Raw genomic sequence first — 15,206 nt, forward strand, 5'->3', positions numbered from 1 at the left:
AGGGTGAAAGAAACTTTGCCCATTTGTTTCTGCCTCGTGCGGGAATCGAACCTGCGCCACAGAATTACGAGTCCTGGGCGCTATCCACCAGGCTACGAGGCCCCCCCCTGTGTGTGTGTGTGTGTGTGTGTGTGTGTGTGTGTGTGTGTGTGTGTGTGTGTGTGTGTGTGTGTGTGTGTGTGAAGGAGGCACAGAGGGGGTGGAGAATAAGGAGAAAGAGCTGGAACAGACGGTAAGATATGACCCACACAACATGCCCATTTAGCCTGGTGTCACCTCTGGTAACTCCCCAATACCATTGTGAACACTTGCAAGCACTTGTCACTTCCACTAATGATGCTCAGACAGGATTTTCTATGCCGCGAGAACTAACTTGATATCTCTGTGACGGACAGCTCTGGGCGTGTCCGGATGGGTGCTCCTGGCCCTGGCTACGGTGGCACTGCTGACTCTCCTGCTGCTCTACGCCGACACCGCTACCTACGTCCTTCGCTACTGTCCTACCAGACACAAGGAGACTACAGCTATCGTCCTTACTGTATACCCGGTGAGTGGGTGGGTGACCCTTGCAGGTCGGCGTTCAATCCCCCAGACGATTCGATCGGTTGGGCACCATTCCTTCCCTGCGTCCTATCCCAGATCCTTATAACCCTTCCAAGGGCTATATAGTCATACTGGCTTAGCGTTTTCTCCCTATAATTGCCATTTCGCTGTGAATCAGACCCCCCCCAGACTGGGGAATAGGATCAATAGTATTTAGAAATCAACCATATGCAGGCGATGCACACACGCACAGGCTCACCATAGCCTGTGCTTCTTGCCCCGCTCCTGTGCCAGGTAAGTTACGGGCTCACCATAGCCCGTGCTACTTGCCCCGCTCCTGTGCCAGGTAAGTTACGGGCTCACCATAGCCCGTGCTACTTGGAACTTGTTCCGAGTAGCTGAATCTATAACAACAACAACATGCAGGCGATGAGCCACAAATAACGTGGCTGAAGTATGTTGACCAGACCACACACTAGAAGGTGAAGGGACGACGACGACGTTTCGGTCCGTCCTGGACCATTCTCAAGCCGATTGTGACTTGAGGTTGATTAAGGAATCAACCAGATGTTGCTAATGCAACCCAACAATGAGTTGTTTCCATCGTTTGGTTGCAAATTGGTGAATCAACATCATTAGCAATACTGGTGAGGCTGTGGTTAAACTCCAGCAACAACGGAAACTCACGAAGGAGACATTTGAAGTAGATTAGGATGGCACATGGTAAGTTGAATGGAATTGATGAGGTGTAATAGTAGTAGACATGTAGTAGACACATCTTGTAGAAGTTGACACAAAGTAGACATGACTGGCCGCGCTCGCAAGAGAAGTGTGTGTGCAAGATGAAGTGTGTGTGCACCAGAAGTGTGTGTGCACCAGAAGTGTGTGTGCAAGATGAAGTGTGTGTGCACCAGAAGTGTGTGTGCACCAGAAGTGTGTGTGCACCAGAAGTGTGTGTGCACCAGAAGTGTGTGTGCACCAGAAGTGTGTGTGCACCAGAAGTGTGTGTGCACCAGAAGTGTGTGTGCACCAGAAGTGTGTGTGCACCAGAAGTGTGTGTGCACCAGAAGTGTGTGTGCACCAGAAGTGTGTGTGCACCAGAAGTGTGTGTGTGCACCAGAAGTGTGTGTGCACCAGAAGTGTGTGTGCACCAGAAGTGTGTGTGCACCAGAAGTGTGTGTGCACCAGAAGTGTGTGTGCACCAGAAGTGTGTGTGCACCAGAAGTGTGTGTGCAAGATAGAACACCAGAATCTACGAAGTCGCGTACTAGAAAAGATATGAAATTTGTGTATTAAAATTAATATAGTATTGTTTAGTGTTATGTATGAGGATGATGCGGTTCTTTTATTAGGAAAAAACTATACAAAGTTTGCACACAGAAATCACAATTGCGTGATGCATCAAATGAACAAATAAGTAGATCCAGAACAAATCTAATAAGTTCAGTAAAACTTCCGTTTCAACTCTTTTTTGACCATGTCGTAGCTCAGTCGATTAAGGCATCGTCTGGGATGCTCTCGGACGCAGGTTCGAATCCTCGTCACGGCCCTTGGGATTTCTTTATACAAAGTTTTGTTAAATTTGAGAAAAGACATGTCAAAGTGAATGTAGATTACATTTAAGTAAATGATTTTTGGAGAAGGGTAAACTTAACTTGTAAAGTAGAGGAAAATGAAGATGTTCTTCAAGTGGTTGGCTTAAATACTTAAGACTGTAATTAACAGGAGAGGAAGTTGTAGTTAAGAGGTTGAGAGTCATGTCAGGAATAGTCAAGTCTGGCACAATGATAGCCTTGTTTGGGGAGACTGAGATGAGATGATGCTTCCCATCCATATGAATCATCTATCATCATTTCTTGCTCTTCTGTCTTTTCCACAGCTTACTAAGGCTGTTTAGTCAACAGGTTCATTCCGCGAAGGTAGATGGCTCCTGAGGGAAGCAACCTCGAGAGATTGTTCCATAAATGTAACTTAATAATGTCAAATTTCAGGTCCTGGGCCTATGCAGCTACCTTGGGCTGCTATTCCAGAAGGCCAACCTGTTCCTTGACTTGGCAGCCCAGCTCTGGTTTGCGCTCTGCATGTGGCAGTTCCTCGATCTCACGCTCTCCTACTTCGGCGGGGAGTCGCGCTTCGTGGCCAAGATGAAGGGGGCGGTGCTGCCGTGGAAGGGTCCCCCTTGCTGCTGCTGGCCCTGCTGCATCTGCCCCAAGTCAACAGTCAGCAAGTTGGTGCCCTCTATGTCACTCAGTACAATCTAGTTGATAAGTAGGCTGTGCTTCTCATCATAGTCAGATACATAGTCCTCTATGTATCATCATTTTCTCCATCCCTATGCCCACAGCTAAATAATATAGATATTTTTCACATGACACATTGCTAATACAAATTTAGAGAGAATGTCAGTCATCATATGATTAATATCTCGAAATAGGGATGAATATACCCCGAGAGGTGTACCTTGGGTGTACCCTAGGTGGACCCTTCGGTATACCCTCGGTGTATGTACACTCAAGAGTTTACTTAGTCCTGGACAATGGCCAAGACTAAGCAAGAAATCCTGGCCTAAGCAGGCCAGGATTTGTTCGCCAGGACTAAGGAATTCTTGCCGGTTGGTCAGTAAGGTATTGTGTGGCCTTAATAACTCTCCAGCATCGCCCAGAGAGTGAAGCTGACGGTGATCTCTCTCTCCTGCAGACGACAGATTCGTTTCGTGAAGGTTCTGGTGATCCAGCATCCGTGGGTGCAGCTCGTCCTCTCCATCTTCCAGATTACCCTGTGGCTGGAGGGATGGTCAGTATCTCACGGGGAGTGTTTGGGAGAAGGTGCCTTGAAGGTGGCTCCGGCTGTGTGTATGTGTGTATGTATGCTCGCGATTGTGACCACATTATAGTGTGTGATATTGGTTATGCTGTATCAGCAAACTTAATGTCTCCGGGAGTAGGGGTAGAAGTGGTTAGTTGTGACCGATGATCTTACGCCCCACACGTCCTTCTACAGGTACACCCACATGGACATGCGACCCAGCAGCGCCTCTCTCTACATCTACCTCGTTTCCACCATATCTTTCTTCTTCGGGTTATGGGCCTTCATCGTTGGCTTCAAGGCCTCCCGCGTCCAGCTGCAGGAGTTTCACTACACGCCGAAGATCGTGGCCTTCCAGCTGTGCCTAGTGTTCCTCCGCCTGCAGGCGATTATCGTTAACTCCATCCTGGTGCCCAGCGGAGCGATACCCTGCCTCCCGCCCATCTCTCCTAGAGTCTTCGCTAACAGTAAGTCCTCTACAGCCATCACATTCATTTAATTTGATTCGTTAATTCGAAACAGACCAGGTAGAGACATGCACTCAGATTTGACACACTTTATATATCATGCATAAAAGACATTATTTAGGAAGGGAGTGGTAGGAGAAAAGCACACAGAAACTGTATTGGAGAGGACCTACATTCCCTCCAATGCGTTATGTGTGGTTTCCCCTGAGGCTATGGGTCCCCCTTCTTCCAGCCAGAGGTGGTACTCCCTTCCTTATTTTGATTGCATTATAATTTAGTCAAACACCTTTGTGTTTGGGATTGTTAACAGTTTTCTGTTAATCATTTACACGGTTGTTAAATTGTGCCTAAATCATCACTGTATAAACAATCTTTTTATGTAATTTTCTTGCTCAACTTTGCTTGCATAAACACACACATTGAGCAGATGTTTCTCCTGCAGCATTGCTCAACTCCCTCCTGCTGGGGCAGCTGGTGGTGCTGTCAGTGCTGGCCAGACACTTCTACAAGATGCCCATCCCGGAGGTCGTCACCCTCACCCACACCGACGAGCTTAAGGACGAACTCCTTCACAAGGCCGTCAACGGTATCGGACCGAAGACTGGCGACGATGGTACTCTACCAATGAAGAACGGTCTCATCCAGAGCCCCCCGTCGGACAAGGAGGACGCTGAGACGGGTCGCCTGATGAACCCCACAGGAGACCTTGCAGCGTGATCTCCACCTTCAGCCTCGGGGTACCGAAGACACACACATACATACACGAGCTCGTTCATGACTTCATCCGCGTATAAACTACCCAAGTGGTCTTTCGTTCTTGGAGTCGTACCAGAAAACCACCCTCGAGAACCTATGAATCAAATACCCAAGTTTATTTATCCATGAGTCTTACTCATTCCACAGCTTCCGTTAATGCATATATTTACAAATCAACTCTCAGTCATATCACTCAAAACTGATCTGTGTTTGCTGTCTTGATGACAAAACTCTAAATATAAACCTTTAGCGTGGTTGCAAGTGTGTCGATCACCCATCCACCGCTCGACTCAAGCAGTATTAAACCCCAGGAGGTGTGAACGTTATGCTATAAGTAAAAGGATTATATTTTATGAGCTTCGGTAGAAGTAGAGGAGAGTGCCATATGTAAATATTTTGCATGTTGCCTGATCTTGGATCAGGCAACTACCAATTATTATTGTGTAAATGATATCACGGCCTAGTGGATCCCTCTAGTATATATTTTGTGTACTATATCGACCGTACTTGAGCTAATACTTAGAGTACTTAAGCTGCTCCTGTACTGGGCTGAGCTGATGCAAATGGCCGTTGTGCAAACAGTTTCATTGTACACCTGCTGGTGTACATTGTACATCGTACAAATGAATATACCTAATTCAGCCAGCGTCAAATGATGCTTTGGCTGCAGAATTCTAAGGTAGCAGTGACTTTGATGAATCTCTATTGACAATTGCCGGGCAACCGAGCCTTGACGGCGCCTTCTTCCTACAGGAAACTGTCAAGTTAACTGCCTGAATAAACAAAAGTACAGTGTATCCTGTGGCCCAAAAGTTGTTGCACTACTGTGCCTTTAAAACTACAAGGGGCATCCCTGGAAACACAAACCGAAACTGTCTCTATTTTTCGCTTGTTACAACTTGTAATAAAGTTGTTACATCTTGGCTTAACGTGTTTATGACGTATTAGAACGTTGTTACAACTTGCTATATCGGTTGTTATAACTGGTTAGGAGGTGTTAAAACTTGTTCGAACGTTGTACCAACGCTGTAGTTTCGCTGTGTGTTTGGCGGGATCATGCTTGACCTCACCTATGTCTCGTGTATTTCAGCACTTTGAAGAATCACTTGAAGTTTTGCAAGAGTGGAATGCTCGACATTGTCGCATTATCCGTCTTTGCATTGTTGTGCCTTAAAACAAATCCCATTTTTCCCAGACTCTGTAATCGCAGTATTTAGAACTCGGTAATCCATGTATTGAAAATCCGGTCCAGCCGGGTACCATGAGGGTGAATCTGATAACCTCGGTTGTTATGAAGGAAGGGAAAGTTATCGCGTTATTAAGAGCCTCCAACACTAGGAAGTGATCTCGGTGCTAGAACGCAGTGATCCTTGTTCTAGCACAACATGATGATGACCAGACCACACACTAGAAGTTAAAGGGACGACGACGTTTCGTTCCGTCCTGGACCATTCTCAAGTCGATTAACTTATCGACTTGATAGCGATCGACTTGAGAATGGTCCAGAACGGAGCGAAACGTTGTCGTCCCTTCAACTTCTAGTGTGTGGTCTGGTCAACATTCTTCAGCCACGTTATTGTGACTCATCGCCTGCAACATGATGATATTTGTTCTAGCACAACATGGTGATCCTTGTTCTAGCACAACATGGTGATCCTTGTTCTAGCACATGGTGATCCTTGTTCTAGCACATGGTGATCCTTGTTCTAGCACATGGTGATCCTTGTTCTAGCCCAACATGGTGATCCTTGTTCTAGCACAACATGGTGATCCTTGTTCTAGCACAACATGGTGATCCTTGTTCTAGCACAACATGGTGATCCTTGTTCTAGCACATGGTGATCCTTGTTCTAGCCCAACATGGTGATCCTTGTTCTAGCACAACATGGTGATCCTTGTTCTAGCACAACATGGTGATCCTTGTTCTAGCACAACATGGTGATCCTTGTTCTAGCACAACATGGTGATCCTTGTTCTAGCACAACATGGTGATCCTTGTTCTAGCACAGCATGGTGATCCTTGTTCTAGCACAACATGCTGATCCTTGTTCTAGCACAACATGGTGATCCTTGTTCTAGCACAACATGGTGATCCTTGTTCTAGCACATGGTGATCCTTGTTCTAGCACAACATGGTGATCCTTGTTCTAGCACAACATGGTGATCCTTGTTCTAGCACAACATGGTGATCCTTGTTCTAGCACATGGTGATCCTTGTTCTAGCACAACATGGTGATCCTTGTTCTAGCACAACATGGTGATCCTTGTTCTAGCACAACATGGTGAATCTCATTCTAACAGAACTTTTTTCTTTTTACTTGTGCTGGGAGAAAGGTTAAATAATTCCTTGACAATGAAGGAGAGGCCGGAAAAGTGAGTACTATATAATAATGGAAAACCCGAATAGTGAGGTTATCTTGAGATGATTTCGGGGCTTTAGTGTCCCCGCGGCCCGGTCCTCGGCCAGGCCTCCACCCCCAGGAAGCAGCCCGTGACAGCTGACTAACTCCCAGGTACCTATTTACTGCTAGGTAACAGGGGCATCAGGGTGAACGAAACTGCTCATTGTTTCTCGCCGGCGCCCGGGATCGAACCCGGGACCACAGGATCACGTGACCAGTGTTCTGTCCGCTCAGCCACCGGCTCCGCTCAGGAATCCGGTTCGCACTCTCGAACGGATCTGAGTTTTCACTGATCACCATTCTCTTCAAAATAGATTATGTAGTTAGGCCTATCATGCCCCTCCCCCCCCCCTCCCAGGTCACACCACAGTACCGACCTGTATCAGGATACAACCCACAACGGTTGTCTTTTTCCCGGGTATCTATTTACCGGGTGAGGAGAGGCATCAGGAGGAAAGAAAACATGGTCGACCATCTGTGTCCTACCCGGAGACAGAACTCGGGTCCGTTGATTGTGCGCCGAGGAGGTAGACCACTACCTAAACTTATATAAATATTTATAATTGTATTTATTCGTAAAATGTATGTATGTATGTATGCATGCTCCTCCTCTCGCATAGTACACCGTATTTTGATGTCAAAATCCCCCAACGGTCAAATAAAGGGGTACTATATAAATATAGATCGTAGCCACTCAAATATCTACATTTTCTATGTGTGGGGTCAAAGGTTTTAGTACACTATTTTTTGCTCGTTGTGGCAACTCGATAGGTCGGCCTGGTACAGCAGCCCGTGCTCTTAATTTGCCACTACGTGCAAAATAAAGGGTACTATAAAATGCATGAACCCAAGCCTCCCACCCACTCAACCTATAAATAGAAAACGTGAATATCTGTGGGGCTTTCATAGTTCTCCTTATTTTATACATTGGGGACCATAGAGAATAAAATTGAAGCGCATTAGTTGAGAGGACAGGTTCTTTAATTAATACCCTTGATATTATTAAATAACAATGACAGCCACTGTTATTCTCTGCTGTTCTTGTAATATGTTGTTCTTGTTGTGGCTGGTCTTCATTTGTTCAGAACAAATAAATCTATAAGTCCTGACATACTGTCTTGAAGTGCATATTCTCCTAATCCATGTTCACTTTGTTTACAAAAGCAGGTAAGACATGTCCTGTTCATTATAGAAAACTGCTTCTGGCTACTGGGGGTACTAATGTAACGACGGCACCTGATGCCACATGAAATATGCACACATACATATATATATGCAATATCTTAAATTTATAAGTGTATATTGTAGATTATATTTTTATATGTAGCAAACTCTTTCATTCACTTAAAATGTTAGCCTTTAATGTTGCAAGTAATCTTTAACATCTTGTAGTTCACAACCTTTAAAAATAATCATTTCAAACCAACAAGATTTATAATACGGTGCTTTTAGTCGTTGACTTAAAAGTCCTTAATAAATCACATTACATATTTATAGTTACAGCCCCGCTCCTGTGCCAGGTACGTCCGCTATGGGCTCACCATAGCCCGTGCTACTTGCAACTTCTTGTTCTGAGTAGCTGAATCTAAAACATTACATATAGGCTGTAATAAACAAGTAGTAGTTCGCTTAACTAAAACGTTGATATTATAAAGAAAGTTTACACAGACTCACGATGGAATTTTTAACGTATTGGAAGATATTTACAACAAAAAATGTAATTTCGAGTATTCCCCTTTGAGTATGGGCCTACAGGCCTTCTGCAGTTACCTTGATTCTTTATGTTCTTGTATAGAACATAAAGAATCTGGTGACTTAAGTAATCCTTATACAATAGAGTTAAAACGTAATTCGCTGATATTTTGAATTCACATTAGTTAAAAAGACATTTACTTGATTTAAATATATTCTGAATCATCATGTATGTATTATGATAATAGAAATACAGTATAAAATCATATTTGTATTTACAAAAATGTCCATCTAACAAGTCGACCGAGAATGATAGGTATTGAACAAACATATATCCTTAACTGCGTGACAATTACTTTAGTTTTTGAGTATTTGGAACACAGGTGTATTTTTTATTTATTTATTTATTTATTTATATACAAGAAGGTACACAAGGTTACTACAGATTGTGATTAATTAATACAGTCAGTCAGAGGCACTAATTATAGACGGCAACCAATGCAGCTTCCTCGTATTAATAATAATAATTTTTTTATTTATACAAATTACATGTGATCTGACTAGTTATTTCATGAAAGAGATATTTTTTTGTTTTTTGATTACTGGCTGCATTCAGGCGCTGCGTTTCATAACACAGACGCCAGCGCCATCTATGTAAACACAAGCAGGTGGGACACTACACGCTGCCTCCTGTGTTTAATGTGTGTCAGAAGAGATGACAGCTGCGAGTAATGGCTCAGTGTCGTCCTCCAGCACAGGAAAATAGCGCCTGGTCTGTGAGTAACAGTCATACTGTGCGTTGAGGGGTGCTGTGTGTGTGTGTGTTGACTTATGCTGAGCGGTGCTGTGTGTGTGTGTTGACTTATGCTGAGCGGTGTTGTGTGTGTGTGTTGACTTATGCTGAGCGGTGCTGTGTGTGTGTGTGTGTGTTGACCTGTGCTGAGCGGTGCTGTGTGTGTTGACCTGTGCTGAGCGGTGCTGTGTGTGTGTGTTGACCTGGGCTGAGCGGTGCTGTGTGTGTTTTGACCTGTGCTGAGCGGTGCTGTGTGTGTGTGTGCTGACCTGTGCTGACCCGAGCGCTGCGGTACCTCCTCCATCAATCATTCGTAATACGCACAAACCAGTCAGGTTGTGACATTATTTATCATTCACAGGAAGTAAACTTAAGACACACAGAAATCACAATGTCGTAGCTCAGTCGGTAAAGGCAGCGTCTGGGATGATCTCGGACGTAGGTTCGAGTCCTCGTCACGGCCCTTGTGGATTTATTCAGTAAACTTAAGTTTTCTTTGCGTGATGAACAACATATATGTGTGTATGTGGGGAAGGAGGAATCATCACGCATTTACGCAACCACTGACGAAACCTGTTCATCTTTCCTCAGTCATGGCGGCTTTGTTTATATTTGTTAAACAGTTTACAAACTTCGAAACGTTACGAGGTCGTTCTCAACCCAAAGTTATTATTGTTATAAACAACCTCGTAGCGCTTCCGAGATTATAAACTAATAAACGTAAACAGGGCTGCCATGGTGGAAGAAAGATGTACAGATTTCGTAAGTGGACACGTAAATGTTTAATGAATCCTGGTGTTGATGTCACAGCAAATAACGTCGCTTTTCGCTAGGCTGCGCGCTATGTCCAAAAATGGACGTAATCTTATGAAATCGGCTCACGAAAGTGATGTATTGTCCCACGAAAGTGATGTATTATCCCGTTTGATACAGTATTAGGATGAATCTAAGAGAAATATGTCGTAGTGGTGTATACAGGGCGTGTAAGAAGCATCACATTGTGGGGAAACCAGTTCCAGAAAATCTTGAAACGGGTTTCCTTGTCAGTTTCCTCAGAGCTCTGAGGAAACTTCATGATGACTAAACTACCATCAACACTCGTCTCCATGATGTCCTTTGTTACTGAAGAGTCGACAAGAACTGCACCACTCGCTCACTCAGTTAGGGGGGAAGGGGGTGTGATCATCAACTTCGTCAGAACCCGACAGCTAGGAAACGTTGACGCCAATATCGTGCAGGTTCCACATAATAATCATGTTATGGACGTCTTCGAAGACTATTCTGACGTTGTTGGTGTCAGTGGCGATGGTGAAGTGACAGTAGCATTCCCTGGAAGACTCCTGCTCCTCCAGCGGCTTGAAACCTGGCGCCAGGCGCCGGCCCTCTCTCTTCACAACTTGTCGGGAGATAGCCTAGTGTTGGCGGAGAGACACAATGGTTTGTTACATGTCGCGTGGTGATGGTTATGGTGGGGACGATGGTTGTGGTAATGGTGGGAGATGATGGGTGTGGTAATGCAGGTAAAGCGGGAGAAATGGCATATATGAGCTGATGTTTTGGTGTTGATAAAGAATGTAGGCTACAGTACATGTTTAGGAGAGGGACTCGATGCTCGGTTGAGAGTGAGACAGCATGTTGGAGGGGGACGTTGTATGTTGGAGAGGGAGCTTGCAGGTCGGTGAGAGAAGTTATAAGTTGGAGCGTAGAGGAAATATGTTATTATTATTATTATTATTATTGAATGGGACAGAAAGAGCTAATACATGTGTATTTTTAATTGTATTGGATTTTTCCTTCACCATTCAAACACTGGAATTATCAAGTTTCTTCATTATTATTATTATTATTATTATTATGTTGTTGTTGTTGTTAAAGATTCGGTACCTGGAATAAAAAGTTCCAAGTAGCACGGGCTATGGTGAGCCCGTGATAATTATTATTATTATTATAGGGGGTTTAAATTTTCCATTTCATATGAAAAAAAACAGGACTAGGATTTGGCGAGAAGTTACACAACCGCTTACGGACTCTTTCCTCAGTCATGGCGGCTTTGTTTACATTAATTAAACACTGATCAACAATGATCACTGTTTAATTAATCAAGGTTATTATTGTTATAAACAATACGTTGATAAACGTGTTGTTTATAACAATAATAACCTTGGGTTGTGAAGTTCCAAGCTCGTAAACTGTTTTATTAACGTAAACAAACCCACCATGAACATAGAAAGATGTACAGGTTTTGTAAGGGTTTAAACGAATTCTGGTCAGTTGTGGAACGTCAGGCTTTACTTGAAACCAAGTTACTAGAAGTTGTATATATAAAGTTGTATTACGATTACTCACAAGGAACTTGTCTCTTATAAAACACCGGGTCCTCAGGTACTCTTCGTCCTCCTCACTGTCACGGTCTGTGGAGGGGGTAGGGAAACATAAGAAGATCGTAGGAACATTATAGAAGGATCGTGGGAGATAGCTCCTATTGGCTCATGGGAGACAGCTCCTATTGGCTCATGGGGTGACAAATCCTATTGGCTCATGGGGAGACAGATCCTATTGGCTCATGGGGTGACAAATCCTATTGGCTCATGGGGTGACAAATCCTATTGGCTCATGGGGTGACAAATCCTATTGGCTCATGGGGTGACAAATCCTATTGGCTCATGGGGTGACAAATCCTATTGGCTCATGGGGAGACAGATCCTATTGGCTCATGGGGAGACAGATCCTATTGGCTCGTGGGGAGACAGATGCTATTGGCTCGTGGGGAGACAGATCCTATTGGCTCATGGGGAGACAGATCCTATTGGCTCGTGGGAGACAGCTCCTATTGGCTCGTGGGAGGCAGCTCCTATTGGCTCGTAGGAGACGGCTCCTATTGGCTCGTGGGAGACAGATCCTATTGGCTCATGGGAGACAGCTCCTATTGGCTCATGAAATACAGCTCCTATTGGCTCATGGTAGACAGATCCTATTGGGATGGGTGTCATGTTATGCCTCTGACAATCCAACATGTCACCTCCATTGTCATGACACCTGTCATCACTACCCAACACCAGACGACATCACCAGCTAACATCACTTTACCTTTACTCTGGAGCACGTAGTGAGTGTACTCGGGGAAGTGGTCCCCGATACACTTGTGCCTGTTGACCACCTTGTCTCTTAAGATGTCCTGCTTGTTCAAGAAGACGATGAAGCCAGAGTTCTTAAGGAACCTGTGAAGGAGAGCGAGTAATGTCACTGGACTGTACCAGGGACGTCACGAAATGTCATCATATGACATTTAGCTGATGATTAATGTCATAATTGTAGGTGATGTCTTTAGGCTGCTTGGTTTAAGTGATGTCACTGGGCCCTAACAAAGAACATGATATCATTAGACTAAGAAAGAACATGATTCATTGGAATGCGGAAAGTGAATATATTAATTAGTCTGGAAAGCAGGAGGTGATGTTACTAAATATCCCATAATTATACCTTGAAAAGTGCCAGACCATTTATGCGACAAGTGTCACTTTAGAGTGCCACACCCTTAACTACAAGCTGTAGGGTGTTTCTAGGCATTTTAGGGTGTCTTAGTAACTGTGAGTATTTGGGGGGACTCACCTAGAGTGCCACATACTCTGGAAGATGTCGATGGACTCACCTGGAGTGCCACACACTCTGGAAGATGTCGATAGACTCACCTGGAGTGCCACATACTCTGGAAGATGTCGATAGACTCACCTGGAGTGCCACACACTCTGGAAGATGTCGATAGACTCACCTGGAGTGCCACATACTCTGGAAGATGTCGATAGACTCACCTGGAGTGCCACATACTCTGGAAGATGTCGATGGACTCACCTGGAGTGTCACACACTCTGGAAGATGTCGATAGACTCACCTGGAGTGCCACATACTCTGGAAGATGTCGATGGACTCACCTGGAGTGCCAAACACTCTGGAAGATGTTGATGGACTCACCTCGAGTGCCACATACTCTGGAAGATGTCGATGGACTCACCTGGAGTGCCACATACTCTGGAAGATGTCGATGGACTCACCTGGAGTGCCAAACACTCTGGAAGATGTCGATGGACTCACCTGGAGTGCCACATACTCTGGAAGATGTCGATGGACTCTTGAAGACGGTTGGTGAGTTCGTCTTCCCGAATGACGAGATCGAAGCAGCTGGCGGACACCAGGAACAACACCGCCTGGATCCCGTCAAAGACCTGCCGGACACGGCCATATCTTACTCACACGTGATTAATCTTTGCCCCGTCTTTGTCTCCACGAATTATTTCTCACTTCCCTACGCTTGGCGACCCAATCACCTGGACTGGACGATAGAGTGACAGCCTCGCATATTGCAGCCCGGCGCTCGATTTCCGATGATCTAAGTGGTTAGGTGCTGTTCCTTCTCGCCGGTCTATATCAGCTTCGAGTGCTCATATCCCAGCTCCGTGGCCTCGTATCCCAGCTCCTTGTCCTCATATCCCAGCCCCGTGTCCTCGTATTCCAGCCCCGTGTCCTCGTATTCCAGCTCCGTGTCCTCATATCCCAGCTCCGTGTCCTCATATCCCAGCTCCCTGTCCTCATATCCCAGCTCCTTGTCCTCATATTCCAGCTCCTTGTCCTCATATCCCAGCTCCTTGTCCTCATATTCCAGCTCCTTGTCCACATATATCTGCTCCTTGAACTCATATTCCTTGAGGTTTAATGTTTTCTCTGTACAATAATAATCATATTATTAATATTATCTTCGTCCATCTCTACTGTTTATTCTTTCAATTGCTGGGGTATGAGGACAAGGAGCTGGGATATGGGGACAAGGAGCTGGGATATGAGGACAAGGAGCTGGGATATGGGGACAAGGAGCTGGGATATGGGGACAAGGAGCTGGGATATGGGGACAAGGAGCTGGGATATGGGGACAAGGAGCTGGGATATGAGGACAAGGAGCTGGGATATGAGGACAAGGAGCTGGAATATGAGGACAAGGGGCAGAAATGGTTGAGCACGTTTTCTTTCGCCTGATGCGTCTGCTCACCTAGCAGTAAATAGTTGCCGTGAGTTAGGCAACTCTTGTGGGTTGGATCCTGGCTAAGGTCGGTAGTAGGCCTAGGGAAGGCCCCGATAAGCCTAAATAGACTTACCGTCCCCGACAGCGAGAATTGTTATGAATTATAGAGAATTTACAGGTCAGTATTTCCTGTCTGAACCCATTCATGACCCATATGTATGAAACTGAAGCCTCGATTGACTCACTTGGCCTCGAGCTGCACATTGTGAGCAGCGAAGATATGATTGTGTGTACTCACCTAGTTGTACTCACCTAGTTGTGTTTGCGGGGGTTGAGCTATGGCTCTTTGGTCCCGCCTCTCAACCGTCAATCAACAGGTGTACAGATTCCTGAGCCTATCGGGCTCTGTCATATCTACACTTGAAACTGTGTATGGAGTCAGCCTCCACCACATCACCCCCTAATGCATTCCATTTGTCAACCACTCTGACATTTAAAAAGTTCTTTCTAATATCTCTGTGGCTCATTTGGGCACTCAGTTTCCACCTGTGTCCCCTTGTGCGTGTTCCCCTTGTGTTAAATAGACTGTCTTTATCTACCCTATCAATCCCCTTCAGAATCTTGAATGTGGTGATCATGTCCCCCCTAACTCAGTAGTGGTAGTGTGTGTGTGTGTGTGTGTGTGTGTGTGTGTGTGTGTGTGTGTGTGTGTGTGTGTGTGTGTGTGTGTGTTGCGA

The 15,206-nt window shown here is 45.1% G+C and overlaps 3 protein-coding genes across 7 annotated transcripts in view; 2 read left to right on the forward strand and 1 right to left on the reverse strand.

The window, feature by feature from the left end:
* The window catches only part of LOC123746319 (organic solute transporter subunit alpha), a 78,139-nt gene extending 70,057 nt beyond the window's left edge, over positions 1-8,082 (forward strand). For both annotated transcript variants that reach the window (XM_045727721.2, XM_069314941.1), the window contains 5 exons: positions 396-547; positions 2,535-2,770; positions 3,241-3,336; positions 3,544-3,815; positions 4,258-8,082. In XM_045727721.2, the coding sequence (XP_045583677.1) occupies positions 396-547; positions 2,535-2,770; positions 3,241-3,336; positions 3,544-3,815; positions 4,258-4,532 (1,031 nt within the window). In that variant the 3' untranslated portion in view covers positions 4,533-8,082. The remainder of the gene's footprint in view (positions 1-395; positions 548-2,534; positions 2,771-3,240; positions 3,337-3,543; positions 3,816-4,257) is intronic.
* An 841-nt stretch (positions 8,083-8,923) lies between these two features.
* LOC123746318 (guanine nucleotide-binding protein G(olf) subunit alpha) overlaps positions 8,924-15,206 on the reverse strand; it is a 19,408-nt gene continuing 13,125 nt past the window's right edge. The window contains exons 7-10 of the mRNA XM_045727720.2: positions 13,548-13,678; positions 12,546-12,676; positions 11,805-11,869; positions 8,924-10,870 (exon numbers count right to left, since the gene is read on the reverse strand). Of these exons, the coding sequence (XP_045583676.1) occupies positions 10,667-10,870; positions 11,805-11,869; positions 12,546-12,676; positions 13,548-13,678 (531 nt within the window). The 3' untranslated portion in view covers positions 8,924-10,666. The remainder of the gene's footprint in view (positions 10,871-11,804; positions 11,870-12,545; positions 12,677-13,547; positions 13,679-15,206) is intronic.
* Positions 9,231-15,206, forward strand: part of LOC123746320 (ras-related protein Rab-27A) — a 43,528-nt gene continuing 37,552 nt past the window's right edge. For 2 of the 4 annotated variants that reach the window (XM_045727723.2, XM_069314945.1), the window contains exon 1: positions 9,231-9,441. In XM_045727723.2, the coding sequence (XP_045583679.1) occupies positions 9,397-9,441 (45 nt within the window). In that variant the 5' untranslated portion in view covers positions 9,231-9,396. Of the gene's footprint in view, positions 9,442-10,759; positions 10,896-15,206 lie in introns of those variants that run through there. The other 2 variants (XM_069314942.1, XM_069314943.1) reach the window with 2 other exon arrangements.

This window comes from Procambarus clarkii, chromosome 80 (assembly GCF_040958095.1).
Source record: "Procambarus clarkii isolate CNS0578487 chromosome 80, FALCON_Pclarkii_2.0, whole genome shotgun sequence".
NCBI lineage: Eukaryota > Metazoa > Arthropoda > Malacostraca > Decapoda > Cambaridae > Procambarus > Procambarus clarkii.